Source organism: the organism of the source record quoted next, unplaced genomic scaffold (genome assembly GCF_019419815.1).
Source record: "Pyrus x bretschneideri cultivar Hongxiangsu unplaced genomic scaffold, Pyrus_bretschneideri_v1 Contig10, whole genome shotgun sequence".
Lineage (NCBI taxonomy): Eukaryota > Viridiplantae > Streptophyta > Magnoliopsida > Rosales > Rosaceae > Pyrus > Pyrus x bretschneideri.
Genome location: NW_025999391.1, coordinates 259205 through 280114, shown reverse-complemented (window position 1 = coordinate 280114; position 20910 = coordinate 259205). Strand labels below are relative to the sequence as shown.

General features: G+C 37.5%; 3 protein-coding genes across 8 annotated transcripts; 1 reads left to right on the top strand and 2 right to left on the bottom strand.

Moving 5' to 3' along the window:
• Positions 1–468: 468 nt before the first annotated feature.
• On the top strand, positions 469–8944 carry LOC103967059. Of its 6 annotated transcripts, none has more exons than XM_048564220.1 (23): positions 469–848; positions 963–1173; positions 1280–1361; positions 1616–1904; positions 2272–2370; positions 2460–2600; positions 2912–3085; positions 3285–3484; positions 3612–3749; positions 3845–3933; positions 4242–4389; positions 4596–4642; positions 4986–5047; positions 5170–5333; positions 6059–6249; positions 6521–6578; positions 6667–6739; positions 7411–7512; positions 7659–7755; positions 7842–7937; positions 8039–8280; positions 8380–8520; positions 8613–8944. In XM_048564220.1, the coding sequence occupies exons 1-23, from the start codon at positions 552–554 to the stop codon at positions 8790–8792; spliced, it is 3321 nt and encodes a 1106-aa protein (XP_048420177.1). In that variant the 5' UTR covers positions 469–551; the 3' UTR covers positions 8793–8944. The 6 variants fall into 6 exon arrangements, with proteins under 6 accessions (XP_048420177.1, XP_009378577.2, XP_009378575.2 ...); XM_009380302.3 differs by having other exon boundaries at positions 3606–3749; positions 4599–4642; positions 4992–5047; XM_009380300.3 differs by having other exon boundaries at positions 3606–3749; positions 4599–4642.
• LOC103967058 (adenylosuccinate synthetase 2, chloroplastic) lies at positions 8910–12195 on the bottom strand. Its single transcript, XM_009380296.3, has 5 exons — positions 12010–12195; positions 10943–11257; positions 10182–10874; positions 9576–9887; positions 8910–9436 (listed from the first exon to the last, which is right to left on the bottom strand). The coding sequence occupies exons 2-5, from the start codon at positions 11246–11248 to the stop codon at positions 9266–9268; spliced, it is 1482 nt and encodes a 493-aa protein (XP_009378571.2). The 5' UTR covers positions 11249–11257; positions 12010–12195; the 3' UTR covers positions 8910–9265.
• Positions 12196–16901: 4706 nt separating this feature from the next.
• LOC103967060 (LL-diaminopimelate aminotransferase, chloroplastic) lies at positions 16902–20769 on the bottom strand. Its single transcript, XM_009380303.3, has 10 exons — positions 20578–20769; positions 20418–20494; positions 20257–20324; positions 19814–19930; positions 18887–18949; positions 18660–18764; positions 18509–18559; positions 17954–18274; positions 17438–17644; positions 16902–17332 (listed from the first exon to the last, which is right to left on the bottom strand). Exons 1-10 carry the CDS (start codon positions 20661–20663, stop codon positions 17039–17041), a joined length of 1389 nt encoding a protein of 462 aa, XP_009378578.2. The 5' UTR covers positions 20664–20769; the 3' UTR covers positions 16902–17038.
• Between the last annotated feature and the right edge of the window lie 141 nt (positions 20770–20910).

Below are 20910 nucleotides of genomic sequence, written 5' to 3'. Positions count from 1 at the left end.
TTCTAAACAAAAAGCAAAAACTTATTTGCGTGAAATGTTATAATTGTAATTTCATTGGTTTTTTTTGTTAACAAAGAAGTTCAATTAATATGTAATTTAGATTAAACCAAATCTACATTTGCTTTAGGTGTGTGGATAGCTTCATACACACCTTATTAATTTGTAACCGTTGGATCGACTGAATTAAAAACAATCAAATAATCAAAATTAACAAAAAAATATGTGAAAAGTAAAAATAATATGTGGATAGAGCACCTTGCTTTTTCCAAAAATTAGAACGCAGTTGCATCCATTGGCACTTAGCAGGATCTTAAACCCAAGGGAGTCTTAATAAAAACACTAATGTACTGTTCACTTTTAAAGTTAAAGATATTTTTACTCTAAAAAATAACTTCTGATACTATTCATTTGCAACACTCTTTTATTTTTTATTTCAAGGTTTTCAATTCCACTTCATTTTTCCTTAAACCCAAAAGTTAGGTTTTTGAAACAGCAACACCAAAAAGCCTACAAGACTCAATTTCTCCAATTTCTCAATCCAACCAATCCAAATGGAACAAACGCAACAGTTGCTATGGAGATCCGACTCCTCGGACTCGTCGGAATCTCTCTCGACGTCAATGATGTCAGTGACGCTCGGCAGAGCAATGACCGCTCTGCTATCTGCCCGCCCCAGAAAGCTCCACGACGCCGTTTCTCGACTCTCCCATCCGCCCCTCAGCTCAGCCCCTCACGTCTCCGTTTCGGTCTCTCTCGACGACGCCCTCCGCTTCCTGCACAAGTACCTAAACGACGCTGCTCAGAGGAACGAGCCCCTCCATGAAATTCTAGTCCCCATGCTCGAAAATGTACGCAATTTCACTTTTTCTTTGCATTTTTTCATTCGATCACAATGCAATTGTTTCTGGGTTTTTTTTCTTTTCAAATTTCTTTAAATTATTGGTGTTATTTTCTAAATTCAGTCATTGAGCTGCAAGGATACGAAGCGCGGCAGGCAAGCTATGGTACTTTTGAATTGGCTATTTCAGGACGATTTTATCTTCCAAGCTATTGTGAAAGGACTGGCGAAAATTGTTTCGACGAAAGATGATCGCTTTATAGTGCTTGGCTGGTGTACTCTTGTGCGTGCTCTTCTGGACTACGAGACCACAGTGACCCAATTTCCCATGAATGGTAACAAAGCCAAATATGAAGTTGTTGAAGTGAAAATAGTTAGAAAGCCGTTGCTTTAATTATCTTTAATAACGGAAATTTGAGTTTTTACTGCTTCGAATGACAGGTATAAGGGAGCGGTACAGTGATTTGGTAAAGATACTCTCTTCGTGTATTCCGCATCTCTCGCATGTTGTACGCAAGGGCAGGTACGTGATAAAGTTGAAGCCAATTGGATGCAGTGTTTATGTGGTGTTTGCTTTATGCTTATATTTGGAATTACTTGTCATATTCAGATTTATAAGGTTTGGAATAAAATGCACAGTGTGTTCAAAATGATTGCAATGTCTTGTATAACAATATTAGGAATACAATTTTTATACTTTAGGTGACAAATGACAATAAATACAATGCTTATGTATTGATTACATTTGGTCGTATTTTCGACCTCTTGTTTTGGTAGCACTTTGCAGGATGGATTTGAACTGCCATCTCGCCTTGCTGTGTCTGCTGCTGATTGTTTTTTAGCTCTCACAGAAGCATTGACCAAAAAAGCTCAGATTCCAAGTAACAGACCGAAATTGTCGGATTCAAATGCACCAAAGCGACCTGTTACTTTAGTGTCCAGTGATAGCGGCAAAAAGAAATCAAAACCAGCTTCCGAATCTATAGTAGCCTCAAACATGGAAATGGAGAATATCCTATGGGATCATTTAGAGGAACTTATTCGGCTAGTGCAGAAACTCCTCGCTGTAAGTTCCTCTCAACTGCATTTTGGGTTTAACCTGTCCTATGTTTATTTTAAAATGGTTGCCCATGGACTTGTGCAGGAGTGTTTGTAGTAGGTAATTATTGGGATGTTGGACAGGTTAGGTGGGAGCCTTGTGGTTGTGATGCTATTTTCCAAAATAAGTCAAATAATTAGCATCTCCATCTCTATATAACCGTTAGTTGTAAAAGTTAATAACTAGAAGACATTTCTATCAGCAGTTCATATAATCTAATATCGAATCTTATCGTTCAATCTAGAAAGAAAACTCACATATTCATGTCTATTTCTGTATTGTATGTCACTTGCTTCAAACATGAACCTTGTTACTTTGTGACCCTACTCTGCAGTGGAGCAGAAAAAGCCGACCATTACATGCCAAAGGATTGGAGCAAGTTCTTAAGTGGTTGCAGGAGATAAAAGGACATTATCGTCACTTGGAAGTTGAGGCAGGTCCTTTACCCATTCTTTATTAAATATCACACATTATGGTTTCTAATTTCCAAAGGTTGTGCTTTACTTGTTTGTAACATGAAAGACAGGTTCGAAGGTTGTCAAAACTGGAGCATTGCTACTGTATTCTTGTTGGAAGCATTATGGCATGTTAATGCACTTGGAAGATCAGAAGTTTTCTCAGCATTACAAAGAATTGTTGGACCAATACTTAGCAGGCATACAGGTTGATCTTGGACTATATGATCATTTGTAAATTGCTAAATAGTAAATAATAATAAATCTCGTAACTTAACCGTATATCTGTAAATTCTGATTCGGGACAGCATGCAGGTTGATCTTGGACTATGTGATCATTTTTAAATTGCTAAATAGTAAATAATAATAAATCTTGTAACTTAACTTTATATCTTTAAATTCTGATTCTGGACCATGATTTCTTCCACTTTTGGGTGTTGAACAATTTTTTTTATGCAACTTTTTATTTGCTTGTACTTGATGGAATCATTTAGTTTTTTATACAAAAAATATATGCAGTTTTATACAGATAATTATTCAGGAGGGCCCAGTGAGAATAAGGATGGTGGTGCAGAGACCAGAAAGTTTTTCCTGAATTGTCTATGCCTTCTATTGGGGCGTCTTGACAGCAAGAAATTTGAGAGCATAGTGTCAGAATATGGGATGAGGATATCACAGGTTCTTCTACCACAGGTACTAATGCTTGCATCCAATCTTGATATTAATGGTCTTATGGTTGCATCCAGTCTTGGCATTATTGGTACAGTTAGGTGACTTAATCATCACTTATTTTTTAAATCAATTTGTGTCTAGCCACAGTATTAGAGTTCTTTTTGGAAGGCCATTGTTCTTCTGTCATCTTACTGACATCAACATTTATTCTTCTTTGAAGCTTCATTCTGCTGATGATGATGTGATAGATGGGGTTGTTTGTATATTCAAAGCAGTGATTTTTAAGCCAAAACTATCTGGAAGTAGTCTCACTGACTCTGGTGAGGTGGATGCTATGCTACCATTGCTGATTCATCTTTTAGATGAACGGGACGGCACAGCTAGAGCTGTTGTTATGCTGATAGCTGAATACTGTTTGATGTATTTTTCTTCTTCAATTAAGTTTCTTTTGTTTCTTGGAAATGTAAATCAAATTTATGATCTGTATTTTTTTTAGTTTTGTTTTGTACCTGTTGTTAACTTGGCATTAATGGCCCAACAGGAGCAGAGACAACCGTTGCATTAAAGAAGTTCTAGAACGCCTTGCTTGTGGAAATGTTCAACAGAGGGGGAATGCCCTTGATGTTGTATCAGAACTCATTCGCATGTCGTCAGATTCAAATGACATACTTCCCCAGTTATCATGGTATACAAAATGCTCCAGTAGCATTTATTGTTTTGTAATATTATGGTGTCTTCACCATTCCACCTTTCTGTATCTTTTCCCTGTGATATTTGCAGGCAAGATATTGCAAACCACTTGATTGAGCGACTTGAAGATGAAGAAATTGCCATTCGAAAACAAGCATCTACTTTGCTTACAATGATCGGTTCGTTTGACAGTTTGAATTGTTTTATGCCAAATCTTGTTTGAAATTCTCCAGATTATCTTTATGTAAATTTTGGTGTTTCAGAATTTAATAATTAGTAACAATTTTAATCGTTAGGATCATAAGACCAGAAACATTTTACATACAAGCCGGTTATGCTTCAGTCTTTGAGTAAAAACAATAAGATCTTGCAAAGGATTGTATATGGTCATCTTCTTTGGGCAAATATTATTTTCAGTTAAGAATCTTAAGATTGAAATTTGATTTAGTACTTTTCATTGATGAAATATACCTGCCTGTTGTTGCAGACCCTTCATTAGTTTTGCCTGCTTTAGTTCATCTAGTTTATTCATCGGATGAAAGATTGCAATCAACTGCAAGTGATGCCTGTGTTGGTGTACTAAAATATCATAGCCAGAATGCTGAGGTTATATGTTTACTGCTCGACTGTCTTAGGTATTTTCCTTTCCCATTCATTGTTGTTTCCCTCATGTTCTCAAAGTTTAAGATGTTTATCTTTTTATGAAAATGTCTGTTAGAAACTTTTTTGCTCTTTGGGTTTGGGTTAGAGAATGTCTATTGAGTTTTTTATATACAGAGAAACGTGTATTGAGTTAAAGCTTCTACTTCTGAACACTTTTATTAATTATTCTTGCTTGCAGCAACCTCAGCCAAAACGTAAATCTTCAGAACACTGCAGGGGATGTAGGTGAGGATCTGTTTCAATGTGACCACTTGGCAGATATTCTATTCTATGCCGAAGTTGTTTTTGTATTTTTCCCTTGAAATGCATTACCAAAATTTTTTCATTTGTCTTTTACCCACCGTTCTTTAATTATGTATGTGTTGATAACTTGATATCAAACAGTAATGCTCAAATGCATTACAACATGACAAGTAACGATATCATTCTTCTATTATGTAGTTGTAGTCTACCCACATTGACGCTAATACAATTATATTTGTTGACATAGAAACATGAAACGTATTACACTTGATTAATGTAACTGTTATATGCTAACATTTCCAATTTGGGCTCTTCATTTTGCAAGTTTCAGGATCAAAACTGGAGAGTGAACGAGTGCTTAGGCTGATCCCAGAGTGGTCTAAAAGTGTAAGATGAATTTTCCATAGTAAACTTTTGTCTTTTCAAGGTTTTCAAAATTAAACTCTGGCTTGCTTCTTGATGTTTTTTTTGACTTGATGATTTTTTTGTTTACAATTGCATTACCACAGGTTCAAAGCTGGGACCTCTTGATTGGTCCATTGATTGAGAAGATGTTTGCAGAGCCATCAAATGCAACAATGGTGAAGTTTTTGAGTTTTATAAGTGAGCACTTGGCAGAAGCTGCTGATGCCGTTCTCTCTTGTGTTCTATTGCATGCTAAACAACGGAAAGAGTGAGTACATTATGTTATACAACTTATATCAAATCTATAGCAGTCCCATATCCTTGTTAATAGTTGAGCCTCAGTAGTTTATACTAGTACCTAATGATGATATGTATGAGCTTGTTTCATTCAACCAACTGTCATCGTGAGCTAGGTAGTGGGAATAATCCTAATCTAGATTTATGTTACTGGCTGGCAACAATCCCCCTTTTATGGTTCTATGAGATAAATGGCCAGTAGTTGCAGGAAAATTACATAATGTTGCGTGTTGCGAGTTTATTAGTTGCCATTCCATACTTTTCTATGACATTTGGGCATTTGGAGGGTAATTTTGGGTTTCCACTGTTTTTTTTCTTCAAAGAACATATTCCCTGAAAAACACTGGTAAAGTTGTAAAGTTGTAAAGTTGTAAAGTTGTCTCTGACATTTACCAGGGTGTTCTTAATGTCTCTTCCTGGGCCAGCATGTCCATCATTTCCGTGTCATATCTATCATTTTACGATTAAGCATAGTCCAGAAAAGTACAGGATGGCAAAATGAACATGTTCTTCATTCAAAAATTAAAAACATGTTCTTTTTTTACCTTAAAGAAAAGAAGTTGTCTGATTGTATGAATTGGAGGTTTCCTGGATTATCCTCGTCTCTCTCTTTATTTTCAGCATATCCAAGATTTTTATTTGACTTTCTATGCTGTGGTTAAACTTTTTTTATTTTCTGCCCGTTTCCTCTTTCAGGTTTGATGGAAACAGCTTTTCTGGACGGGAGTGCCAGACCTACAAAAGTGATGACTCTGAAAACATGCAGCAGACCCTTTTTGAACACCTTTGCCCGCTACTCATAATTAGGATGCTTCCACTGAGGGTATTTAATGACCTTAATTCACCTATCATTTATGGACAACTTTTCAATCAAGGCAATTTTCACGGTACTCTCTCTCTCTCTCTCTCTCTCATGACTGGAAGTGAAACTCAATTTTGTATTGGCCCACTCTTCTCATGATAATAAGGAGAGGATGTGTTAGTCAGTATTCACTAGGGATCTGTTTACCCATGACTACATTTCAATATTCAGTTATGTCAAAAAAATAATCACTATTTCTCCAATAACTGCATGATTTTTGTCAGACATCTTTAAAAATTCTCTAGAGGAACTGCAATTCTAGTTTTAACCTATTTCTGGTTTCTGTTTGATTTCAGACTGTGGAGATATCAATACTATCAATCAGGATTGTGTGACTGCTCTTCTTCTGAAAAGGTAAATCCGTCAACATGACCATCATAAATATTCAGTTGTACAAATGGAATCTGATGGCTTTTTTCTGGTTATTTTATTTTTATTTCAGGACATTTTGTGAGTTTGAATTCAATGATGTACGGAAACTTGCGGCTGAGCTCTGTGGGCGTATTCATCCCGAAGTATACAATAGTGACTTTTACCATATCTTTATTATAACTGCATCTTTCCTTCTTGGAGACTGATTTGTCCTTCATGGAATTTTATTTTTTTAATGCTTGGAACTTGGTTATGTGATGATGTGCATATTTGACTTCCATACTGACGATAAAAGAAGCTTATTGTCGTTTCTTGTAATTAGTCAAAGTTTGGGAACTTATGTCACTTTAACTAGTAAGTAACTTTGGTTATGCACATAGTTGGATGTGCCCAGTTTTAGATCCATTTGAGTATCCAATATACATGTTCTTTTATGAAAAAAAAGGTTCTATGATTTTGGATCCTCTGAATTTTCATCATTGATGTGTAATTTGGGTTATATCCATTTTCATTGCTGAAGAATTATTCCAAAGTGCTTGCTCATCAGCTTGCATTTTATTTTCCATAAAGATTTCACCAATACCTCCGCATCTTTTTTGTGGTAGCAGTTACAAATGAAAATCTACCCCCATTCATCGTGGAATTTGCGAAGTTGATTTCTGTGTGCCTTATGAAACTGTGTATGAACATGAACCAGTTGCGTGTCATAATGGGTTATTGCTTTCTAATTTTTTGTTGATTGTGCTTCTATATATATGCTGTACTAGGCAAAATACCAATCAGTTTAATCTGTACCTACCATTTGAAACTGTAGGTGCTAATTCCAATTGTCAGCTCCCAGCTAGAAATTGCTGCAAGTTCTCGGGATATACTAAAGATTAAGGCATGCTTATTTTCAGTTTGCACTTCACTTGTGGTAATTATCCTTCAAGACCAGCATCTCGGTTGCCATTATCTCATGCCTTTTAAGAGTTTGAGCTTTATTCTTTTGCCACAATCCTAGGCATCAACTGTTTTTATTCACATCGAGATTGAGCTAATTAAGGTTCTTATCGTTGACAGGTCAGAGGCAGGGATTCACTTTCTCATCCTGTTATGCTCAAAATCAGACAGACATTGGAGACAATGCTATTATGGTCTTCTGGTGATGGGGATGAAGGTGTGTAACAAGTAAAGATTTCAAACACTAAGAAATTTTGTTTCTATTTGTTAAAATTGATTGGGGTAAGGTTCCTTTTCCGGCAGTTTCCAAAGCACAGCATGGTTGCATTGATTGCCTCGCACTTATGATATGTGCTGAACTGCAAGATCCAGATTCATTTAGCATTGTTGGGAAGAAAGGTAACTTTGCTATTGCGTAATTTTGGTTGCTATGTTATCCTCAGTCTGAGCTTAAATTTTTCTGAGTTGGGCACATGTGACTTTTATGATCCAAAATACAGGAGATGCTGCATCAAGAGACTCTGCCCTCACCTATGTAATCAATAAACTTATACAAGATAGCAACCAACCTGCCTTATCATCTGACCATGATGATGTGAAATGCACAAGTGAGGGGCCAGCTCCACTCTCGTTCTATATGTGCATGGCAAATGTTCTCATTAGTGCTTGCCAAAAGATACTGGACTCTGGAAGAAAACCTTTTGCTCGAAAAACTATTCCATGTCTCATCCATTCTGTTAAGGTATTTTGATTATTCACTGCTTTCAGATTTGTGAGTATGTGGCTCTTAATATCGTGCTCTGCCTGACTTCATTCTTGCATGTGGTGTCAAATACTTCAGGTGATGACGAACCCGGAGATCCGAGCTGCATGCGTTGAGGTTCTCTTTTCATCGGTGTACCATTTGAAATCTGCAATTCTTCCTTACTCAACTGATCTTCTTGAAGTCTCATTAAAAGCACTTAGAAAAGGGTCGGAGAAGGTATTGGACACAGTTTTAATTTTTTAGTTACTGTCTTTGTCTGAGTATTAATGATCTTCGAATACCGATCGGAAACCTATGTTGTTCTTCAGGAAAAGATGGCAGGTGCAAAGCTAATGGGGTCTCTAATGGCCAGTGATGATGCAATCGTAGAGAGTATATCAGCAAGATTAATAGAAGCAAGATCGATACTGTCGAGTATAGCTTTGACAGATGCTTTGGCCGAGCTACGGCAAGTCTGCGGAAAGTTGCTAGCTTGCCTAACTCCATGAAGATTGTGTCTGCTTCATCTTCCAGTTTGGGTTGCCGTACCCTGTATATGGCTGTACAGTTGGCTTTGTTGTTTTTGAATTCAAGGTATCGCAAATGGTACTTATAGGATTGGAAAATATGTTGCAATTTGAAATATTGTATTTCATCGAAACGGATCCAAACGAAAACAAAGACAAAACCCAGTACTCTTCAAACTTCAAATTATTGGTAAGAACTTCCTACCCGATGCCATTACAAGCAGCAACGGTACTGAAACAAAATTCTCCCAATGGCTAAACACAACGTAGACTTCACGTCGCCTCGGGTGGATAATGTGTTAATCAAGCTCACAACCTTGAAATATTAGTTCTAATCTGAAAAGTAAAAGTGAAACTATCCCAACATACAAGGTAAATTCCTCCGGCACTTGCAGCTTCGTATTACTTGTGACGGTCTGAAAATCATCTGGAATCTCAAGGAAATATTATGGACATCATTTGTAAATGAGTGCATCGCGTCCAGGCCCGACACCAATGTAATGGACGGGTACACCAACAAGTTCTTCTATCCTTTCCACGTACTGACGTGCAGCCTTTGGAAGGTCAGAGTAGTTTCTGACTGAAGAAATATCTGACTTCCATCCGGGCAATACTTCGTAGTCCACCTGAACATAGAAAAGCAATAAAGTTCAACAGGAGTTAACCATGAACATTAGGTATCAAAAACAAAATCAGTATCAACTATCCAACTGAAAATTCAGTAAAAACATAACATCCAAATAGAGGTGAGTGGCAGCGGCATGCCTTTATTTGCTCCAGATCAAGAAGGTCTGCAGGGAATGATTTGACTGGTGTACCATCAATCTGTTTGTAGGCAACACCCAACTGAATTTCAGGAAGATCAGACAAGACATCAAGTTTGGTGAGATTGAGAGAAGAAAAGCCATTAATCTGACAGCAATACTTCAGAGCTGCTATATCAAGCCAACCACAACGACGAGGGCGGCCAGTTGTTGTGCCAAACTCCTGACCAGCAAACCTAAGAAGATCACCCCCTTGACCCAAGATTTCTGTGGGAAAGGGACCAGAACCAACTCTTGTAGTGTACGCTTTCACCTGCACAGGCAAAATTCAAGTTAGCAACTCTACCTCACCATCTCGATTGGCCATTGTACTATTTCATTGGTGAAGCAATTATATAGGCAAGAAAAAAATTAAAAAAAAAAAAAAAAAAAAAAAAAAAAAACTAGAAACAATAATGTAAAAAACCTGTAAACCGTCACCCGAAAAAAATAAAACTATATACAAAAATAGAATTAGTTTGAGAGAAACCCACACTGATGGGTACAAGCCACTCCCACACTATCAAATGAAAATCAATTCTGCAACTAAAGATTAACATCTACTTACCACTCCAACCAGATCACCTAAAACTCTGGGAGCAATTCCGAGACCAGTGCAAATCCCACCGGCTGATGGGCTAGAGGATGTTACAAAGGGGTAAGTTCCAAAGTCAATATCCAACATTGTTGCCTGACCACCTTCGACCAAAATCTTTTTCTTCTCAGAGATGGCTTCATTCATGACAAGCACAGTATCTGCAATGAAGGGTTCCAATCTCTCAGCAAATCTCTTGTATTTTTCGACTTCTTCTTTGAGCACATGGGGGCCATACTCAAAACCTTGGAATCTTGATGCAGCATCTGATAATAGAAGATCTAGCTTCTGAGGAAAAGTATCCATGTACCTCAAGTCACTCACTCGAATACCATTTCGGATAACCTTGTTAGAGTAACATGGTCCAATGCCCCTCTTGGTAGTGCCAATGAATGATTTAGCAAGCTCAGATTCTCGAAGTCCATCCACTACTTGGTGGAAATCAAATAACAGGTGAGCACGATCAGAGACCAATATCCTTCCCTTGCAGGAGACTCCATTAGATTCAAGGCCATCAATCTCTTTAAAGAGCCCTGGAAGATGCACCACAACTCCGTTCCCAATAACACAAAGTGTTTCTTCATTAAGAATACCCGACGGAACAAGGTGAAGGGCAAACTTCTTTCCCTCTGCATTGTAAATGGTGTGTCCAGCATTAGCTCCACCCTGTAAAGATAATAAAACCCATGAGAAAACTGCAAAATTTGGCTATGGCAGTGCGAGTTTTCTGTTACCTGACAACGAGCAACGATGTCAAAGTGCTGGGCCAAGATGTCAACAAGTTTTCCTTTACCTTCATCACCCCATTGGCAGCCCAACACCCCCGAAACCTGGGTTAGTGATTCAATTCGATTAAGCCCCTGGTTAGGGGAACTATCAACACTTAGAGGTGAAGGGGTGGCAATTGATTGTTTCACTGAGCATACGACAGCATTCCTCGGGCGCTGGAGGAGAATAGGTATGTGGTTGTGGGGCCCAAAGGAGTGAGGGCTGGAGAGTGGACTGGAGTCCAGGGCTCTGAAAGCGGAGAGGTTGTTCATGGTGAACCCCTGAGTGAGAAAGACAATGTTTAATCAAAGAGACTTAAAACTTTGAGAAATGAGATAACAAATAACCACATCAGTAACAATCGTATTATTATCATGGATCGATCTAATACCCTTTTATTATGTTTTTAGACACAAATCACGAGACTATATATTTCTAAGTTTCATTTCACCTGAATTTATAACCTGCCCCATCTCTACAGTTTGAAGGATGTTTTCTTTAATCTCAGTTCTTGTCAATCGGTGACGAATAATAACACATACAGATATTATCAGACATTAAAGTTGAAGTCTTCGAAGCAGATGCTACACAAACAAAAAGACACTAAGCTTAAAGGCCTAAATATCCAGCTTCGGATAATTGACAAGTATCTGCGAACCTTTCCATTATATGCTACAAACTATGACCTTCTAGCTTAGGACCACTGAAATGTGATCAGATTTATTCAGAGTACAACAATGCCGGCAAACCCATCCGAAAGTCTTTAAGCCGCACGATATTGCCCAATTAATCATGGTGTATTATTCAATCAGATAGTAGTACAAAATTTTGATTTATTTTGTAACGAAATCGAATTTATGAATTAAACAACCAAATTATCAAAAAACGAATATAAAACGCAACTATTAACTGTACGTGTAATGAATCGCTGAAACTAAATAGTTCAACCCTAAACAGCACCACTGCAAACAGCATAAGAAAATCGACATTAACTCGAAAGAAATTGGGAGAGAAGAATCTGAAAAGGGAATACCTTTTGGAGCTTTGAGCTACTGGAAGAAAACCCAACAGAGCAAAAGCCTCAAACTCCAAGACTGCTATGGGATTTGGAAGTGAAGAGCTGAAGAGGGAAGAAGAAGAAACGCAGCAGCAAAAGAGAAGGTGAGGCGGCGAACCAGAGGAAGAGGAAAGAAGGGGGAAAAGAGAGAGGCGGGCTGCTTGTTTGAGAACAACTTTTCATACCCTGGGACACCAGGTCAGCATCAATCACAACCACTGAAGTTTGGCACGTGGTAATTATATTTTCAAGTGTTTTTATCACCAATGATTCTTGAGGTTGGCTAAACTCATTATCTTGGTTCCTCACTTTTAAAATCAATCAATATCATTCCTGATATTCACCACCACACATCAATTTGGTCCTTCCGTTTAGATTCCGTCAACTATTTATGTTAGTTTGCATGTAGAACCCACAAATCCAATAAAATTGTGACATATGGATTACACAAAAGAAGGGTTTTTATCACAAATGGTCCATAACATTGATCAAACTCCTCATTTTAGTCCCTGAGTTTCAAAAATCAATAAATTTAGTCCTTGACTTTCACGACCGCACATCAATTTAGTCATTCCGTTAAAATTTCGTCAATACTTTTTGTTAGTGTAATAATATGGTCCCACTTGTCCAATCATATGGTGCCACATAGATTAACTATAATTTTTTTTTTAAGATTTAAAGCTAAAAGTATCATAAGAAATTAAAAAGAAAAAAAATACATCATCGTCTTCATCTAGGTATGCTCAAAAAGAAATCGAAGGCACCATGCCACCACTAAAGCTAAATTTTGAATTGGGAGGACATTTCTGTAATTTCACGAAAAAAGGGGGATATTTGTTAAAATATTATTTTTGATGTTAAATGGTGTGCCCAAGGGGCCACCCCTGTTTTTGTGTCCCCTAGTCCCCAACTCCCCGCCTGCCACGTGGTTCACTCTAAAAAAAATTAGTTTCTTATAGGTCATCCACTTGGTGCCATATGATTGGATTAGTAGGACCACAATAGCACACTAACAAAAAATATTGACGAAAATTTAATGGAATGACTTTATTGATGTGCGATAGTGAAAGTTAGAGACCAAATTTATTGATTTTTGAAATTCAGGGACCAGAATGAGGAGTTTGATCAATGTCAGGGACCATTTGCGATAAAAATCCTTCTTTTGTATAGTCCATGTGTCACCATTTTATTGGATTTTTGGGTCCCACATGCAAACCAATAGAATAATTGACGAAATCTAAATGGAAGGGCCAAATTGATGTGTGGTAGTGAATGTCAGGGACAACATTGATTGATTTTGAAAGTGAGGGACCAAAATGATGAGTTTGGTCAATCTCAGGGACCATTGGTGATAAAAACCCTATTTTCAAATAAAACTTTTGGTGCGTGCAACTCTGTTTCCGGCCCGAAATCGCAATGGTTTGTCTCATTCAATAATGCTCTTCTAGGGTAATCTCCAATCAAAGGAGGATCCAATGGTCATGTTTAGTTCTATAGTCCTGTAAAAAATATATTGTAATAAACAGTATCAGGCTATATTTTATATCATCTCCAATCAAGGGGACTAAAAGGTCATAGGCCAAACATAGCCTTTAGACAAAAAACTCATCTCCAACCAAAGGGGCCAAAGGGCTATAGGCCAAACATAACCCCCTCAATAATTTATTATTTTAATTGAATTAATATGGTTAATTAAATTAAACTACCATATTAAAATAGTAACTCTCCATATTACTTCTCTTTCTCCTTCATTTTTCTTGTTTTGATCTTCCATTGCAGTTCGTTTTGAGTTAGAAAATGGTCCATTGAAACACCCTTTGGCATAAAGAAAGAACAATAACGAAGAAGGCGTGGTATTCTTGCACCTACCAAAAATCCATGCTTGACATTCTAACGCCAGTTAGCTGTTAGAAGGCAAATGGGCTGGCTGGCTGGAAATGGCTAGCCCGCTCGCCTGATTTGGGGGTTTTGGCCTATGAGGCCCACAATCCCTTTGGCCTAGCCTTCGGTTGGAGACGGTTTTGCGTGTCCTTTCGAGCTATTTTTAGCCCTATGATCCTTTGGTTGGGTCAGTTGGAGATGGCCTAAGGTCCCCATTTTAAGTACCTGTGAGGTCTTTTGTCATAAAACCCTTAGATTAATCTAACAGTGAAATAATCAATAACCTTAAATTCTCCTTGTTACACCCCGAACGAACCTTTGGAGAGGTGAATCAACTGCATCTTCCTCCAATCAACACTCACGCCTGCCTTCAAATGCCCATCTGGGGGGTTTGTTCCTTCCAATTGCTTCCATGTTACCGAGCCAATTCCAATCAAGCTCCTCAGTTGTTCACTTGCACTGAATAGTCTACAAAAGCACTTGGTCCTTGTGGACCAAGCACATGGGCTACTCTGCAGGGTTAGGCTATTCAATTCAAATTGGCAGAAGTGGTCAATGTCTTATTCTAAGGCATGGTGGCAGCAGTTGCAGAGAGTTGGGAACTCAATGAAAGGAGGCTTCATGGTATTTGACTTGACGTTCCAATTTGGCTTCCTGCATTTCAACGGCGAGGGCCCAAGTTTTGGGCTTGGTCGAAGAGATGTTGTCGCTGCCATGGAGATGAGGGAGAGATAAGGAATGGAGGGGAAAGAGACTGGGAGGGGAAGAAGACGGCTTGACATAGGAGGTTTCAAGTGTGAATTCTTTTTTCTAGTTCTTTTTTAATTGAGATTATTATTTTGTTAGGGTGTAATGGGGATAATATAAGGTTATTAATTAATCAACCGTTAGATTAATCTAAGGATGTATATGAAAGAAGACCTCACAGGTCCTTAAAAGGAGGACCTTAGGAGAGCATTCATGTGTCTCATTTAACCATATTAGTAAAACAAAGAACAACAAAGAATACATACATTGTCATTTAGTACTACGGTTTAGAAATATTCATTTCTGATTCTTGCTAGAAACCAATTTGAACCACATTTAAAAAAAAAAAAAAACAGATATAGTGTGTGAAAATATATAGGTTATCAAAATGTTAATTTTCTTATGATAATAAAATGAGTGAGGCCATTACAAAATTTCAATATTTATTTTCATTTCTTTAATAATATGTAAAAATGCATTTTTTATTTTGCTTTTTTTTATTACAACAATAATCTACACTAAAAGATAGGAGATGGTCTAAAGTCCCCATTTTGAGGACCTGTGAGGTCCTTTGTCATATAAACCCTTAGATTAATCTGACAGTGAATTAATCAATAACCTCAAATTGTCCTTGTTGCACCCCGAACAAACCTCTGGAGAGGTGAATCAACCATATCTTCCCCCAATCAACAATCATGTCTGCCTTCAAATACTCATCTGGGTTTGTTCCTTCCAATTGCTCCGATGTTGCCAAGCCAATTCCAATCAAGTTCCTCAGTTGTTCGCTTGCACTGAATGGTCTACAAAAGCATTTGGTCTTGGTGGACCAGGCACATGGGCTACTCTGCAAGGTTGGGCTATTCAATTCAAATCGGCATAGGTGGTCAATGTCTTATTCTAGGGCATGGTGGTAGCGGTTGCAGAGAGTTGGGAACTCAACGAAGGGAGGCTTCGTGGTATTTGACTTGACGCTCCAATTTGGCTTCTTGCTTTTCGACGGCGAGGGCCCAAGTTTTGGGCTTGGCCGAAGAGATGTTGTCGCTGCCATGGAGAGGAGGGAGAGATAAGGAATGGAGGGGAAAGAGACTGGGATGGGAAGAAGACGACTTGACAGAGGAGGTTTCACGTGTGAATTCTTTTTTCTATTTCTTTTTTAATTGAGATTATTATTTTGTTGTGGTGTAACGGGAATAATATAAGGTTATTAATTAATCAACCATTAGATTAATCTAAGGATTTATATGAAAGAAAACCTCATATGTCCTTAAAAGGAGGACCTTAGGAGAGCATTCATGTGTCTCGTTTAACCATATTAGTAAAACAAGAACAACAAAGAATAGATACAGTGTCATTTAGTACTATGGTTTAGCAATATTCATTTCCAATTCTCGCTGGAAACCTATTTGAACCATATTAAAAATAAAAAAAAATGGATATAGTGTGTGAAAATATATGGGTTATCAAAATATTAATTTTCTTATGATAATAAAATGAGTGAGGCAATTACAAAATTTCAATATTTAATACGTAAAAATGCATTTTTTATTTTGTTTTTTTATTACAACAATAATCTACACTAAAAGACAAGAGATAGTGTTTGAATCCGGAACATAATGGATTGAAACCACTAAGGCAATTCACCACATGTGTAAAAATGCATATTAGTGTATATTTTTTCTACAAGAGTAAATTATAGCAATGATCTCTCAACTTTAATCAAATTGGAACAATAATCCCTCAACTAAAATTTTACTACCATTGGTCCCTCGAATAACAAACGGAAAGAAGCCGGTTTTCGGCCATCTAACTCAACCCATGACCAGCAATGTCCACAAAGGCACAAGAGTGCTGCTCCCGCTGAATTGAACAATAAGGTGAGAATTTAGCAAAGAGGGGTGGGAAGCAAACTCGTGTGATCTGAAACATTGGTTTTTTTTTTTTTTTTTTTTTTTTTCCCCGGTTACACCACTAACTATTTCATCACATTTTCTTGCAGTGGAGATCAAGGTAACATATGATACAAAGATATCAGGGTCGTTTCTCAGTGTTGCCGGCCCAATATCTTGTATTTACAACACTTGTGTTATTTTCTTAGGGGCTTACTTGAAAAGCTCGAAATCGAATGATACATTTTGGAATGTGCGGTTTATTAGTTGTGCTAATTACAAGTTAATTACTTGTGCTAATTATCGAAACGAATTTAAGTTTATGATGCTAAATAAATCAATTTCTGCAGCATCTGAAAAATGATTTGCATTTCCTAAGATATAGAAATAGAATCCACAACATTGAACATAAACGGAGCAACTGTCGATTTTATCTTCGAATCAAATATACCAGACAGCAGATAGTAGCCTCGCGAGGCAGAAACTCTGGCTCACTTGTATAATTGCTTGAACCTTTTGCAAGCTTCTAATACATTTTTCCGGTGACCAAATGCGCTAACCCTGACGAAACCTTCACCCCCAAATCCGAAACCACTCCCAGGTGTGGTGACCACATGAGTCTTCTCAAGAATCTCGCTGAATACATCCCATGAGCTTCGGCCAGGGAAGTGCACCCACACATAGGGTGCATTCTTCCCTCCGTACACCTTAAAGCCAAGAGATTCAAATGTCTCCACTATTATTTCTGTATTTTCTTTGTAGAAACCAATCACCTCACGCATAGCCTACAAGGAGTAGAAATCAAACAAATATAACCAAAGCTTGTAACAAATGCAGGCGGATTTCAAATTTGAAACTTTACCATCGAATCACAACACATAAGAACACACCTTAAGGCCTTCTGGTGAAAGGCAAGCAAGACCACCAGCTTGGGATATATTGGATGCACCATTGAAGCAAGTACAAACGATGCGGTTGAAGTCCTTGGCGACAGGGAATCCATCTGAAAAGAGCAACTGCTTTGGAACAACAGTCCACCCCAGACGAACTCCTGTGAATCCAGCATACTTACTGAACGATGATGTCTCAAGCGCAACCTGCAATGGCCACACAGAAACATAATACATAAATTAGATTTTGCACATTCATAAATATGAGTCCAACAGGGTTTGCTTATGAAAAGTGAAATGACAGACGAAGGAATTTTCTAAAGTACAATGCACATATGCTTAGCCAACCAATCTGGGCCAAGTCTGACTAATTTTTATAGTGGAGACGTACTTCGAGAAACAAAACTGTGTACAGCATTATTCTCTACCATATTATCAAAACTTTCAGCAGGTAAAGAGAAATTGTCAATAAAACAAAGAATCAAGAGCCCTGCAAATATGCAAATTATAGATTACCTCTTTGGCTCCAGGGATTTCAAAAATCGAGCGTGGATTGTCATCTGACATATACATGGCATATGCTGAATCGTATACTATGATTGACCCATTATCCTTAGCAAACTGTACCAGCTGTGTCAGTTGCTCCCTTGTTGCAGCAGAACCAGTCGGGTTGTTTGGTGAGCAGAAAAATATGATATCTGTTCGAGCAACAGTGCGTAAATCAGGAAAGAATCCATTCTCAGGAGTACACCTCATGTACTCAATATTTCCGAACTTCTCAACATCTTTCTGATACTGTCCAGTCTGGCCCATAATAACACTTGAGTCTACATAAGCCTGCAAATAAGAAAAGTAAACTATCCTAAGTTTTAAACAGTACTTGAACACTAAACATTGACAGAAGAAGATAGATCTTTCTTTTTCCCAATCTCTGTCAAAAAATCTTTATTCAGAATGTAATCGTGTACATTAAAAATAGCAAAATAATCCTACCTAACATGACAATAATAGCAAGAGAGACGAGACATGACAAGATGAACAGGCAACTAAAGAATAAGTATGAAAATTTACCGGATACGATGGATCTTGCACTGCTATTGTGACATTGGACCCAAAAACAACCTACCATGGTAGAAACAAGGCAAACCCCGTATAAGCATGGTTATAGTCTGAATCAGTTAACATGAAAATATAAAATCATGATACATAGAAAGCATGAAACCTGAAGGCGGGATATGTCACATTTTGCGCCATCAGAAACAAAGATGTCATCTTCCTCTATGCCAAGGTTGTCATAAAATGTTGAAGCAATTGCAGCTCTTAGTGGCTGAACAGATTAACAATCTGGCTTAGTCTTCAGTACCACTAATATTATATATGGGAGGATATAATTGCATAGAATAACTTAAAAACTCGTCAACTAGCTAACTTATAGAGAAGGCCAAATACCTTTTCACCTTGTTCAGCTCCATAACCACTGTAACCCTCTAGGGTAGACAAAGCATGTGCCCTCTGCAAATCAGAAACAATATGGATTTAGAAAGACAAATACCGAACAACAATATGTTACACTTTGTTGTTTTATTTATTTTTATTTTTTATTTTTGTAAGGTAAATACACATATAATGATGTGTTAGAATGTGTATAAATCCTTGACATAAAGCTGCTCATAATGCATGGCTACTGTACCACTAAAATAAATATTTTCACTTTTCGTAGAAAAAGAACTTTTCTTGGTTTGGATAAAGAGCCTATATTTTCGAAGGATAACATATGAGACCAAGATCATCTACTGTAAGTGGTCTGAGAATAATTGGCGGTCACTAGATTAGATTACCTGGTTTGGCTCAATCAAAAGGTTGGCTACTTGACTGTCTCAACACTTCCAACTCAGCCAAAATCCAGCTCAGTTTACTCTAACAATGAACTTAACTTAGTTGGCTAGCAGAGTTAAAGATAAATGAATCATATAACAAGAGATCAAGAATCTTAAAAAAGGCAACCCATGTTTATTGTTTGAGTACTTTCACATTAACGCTCAGGCTGGTTAGGTTGATGTTAACCGCCTCAAAGAAACACATGTAAACAGGCGAGCTTTAAATAGAAATAGAAACACATTGGAGACAGAAACAAAGCAACATCAAGAACCATTTAAGGAGGAAATGGCTACATTCCTTGATCGCCATTTGAATAACTTTACACATGTACAGACATGTATGCTGCCTCTGTTGCATTCTGTTGAGAGACAATTTTTCCAAAAAATTGTAACCCAACACATTCATACATGCAATCAACCAAAAAATGAAACTGGCTTTTTCATTTGATTCAATCATGTCTAGGATAACACAATATTAAAAGTTGACAATAAAAGGTACCTTAGCCATGGCAGAGGTTATAACTTCTGGAATGGGCTCAGTAGTGTCACCAATCCCAAGGCTAATCACTTGTGCATCAGGGTACTTCTGCAAGTGTGCAGCCCTTCTTCTAGCAACCTATACAATTCGATGTAATGTAAAATCACAAACAAACCGGGAAACAGCAATCGATATATGAATATAGTACAGCAATAAGTCAAAAAATACAAAAAAAACCACACAAAGCAATAACATTTAGCATCTAGAGTAAAATTTAACGACTAGTCTTTCTTAAGTGTGCAAACCCAACATTTTATTCATAAACATATTACAGACGCAGGTTAGATATATCGATGCAGTAGCAATTGAACAAGTAAATCAAAAGGGCAATGCCATATTTGAGAGACCCAGTTGAGAAACCCAACACTAAGCCCCAAACACAGCAAGTGAAATTCATCACAAACCTCTGGAAAAAGATACCCAGCTTGAAGTTTGGCTATGTTCCCATTCCGGGACACCTGGGTCTTGTACTCTTCACATTAAAAATTCAAGAAAATTAGACTTTTTCACATTAAATGAATAGATTCAGAGAAAAGGGGGGGAGGGGAGAGACTGAAAGAGAGACCGGTCTTCTCTGCCTGCGGAGTGGCGACGCATTTGCAGATGCTGATGGGTTTTGCTGGAAGCGATGCATTATTAGCTCTGAAAACATTAAGTGTTAAAATGTGTTTGGAGGCTGAGAAAATTGGAAGGAAAAACGAGTTTGTGAGTGGGAAAATTAGTACCTGGAATTGAATGTGAATTTGTGGTTGGCGAAGAAAGCGGAGGAAGACGACGAGATCGAAGTCTGCAGCAGCGAAAAAGAAGACATTTTTGGATTTTGAAGAATCGCAGAGAAGTGTTGGATACTACTGTACCGGTTAGCTCTCGGCGGCGCTAAAAAGCAGAAGAGGGTAAAGGCGTTGCCTAATAATTTGGCAGTGCTTTTAAAAATAAGGAACTTTTTAACAAAAAGCTCTTAATATTGTTTATTTTAACAAAAAAAAATTATGTTTTTATATTAAAAAATTATTATGATACTATTTATTTTACCCTTTATTTTATCCTTATCATTAAAA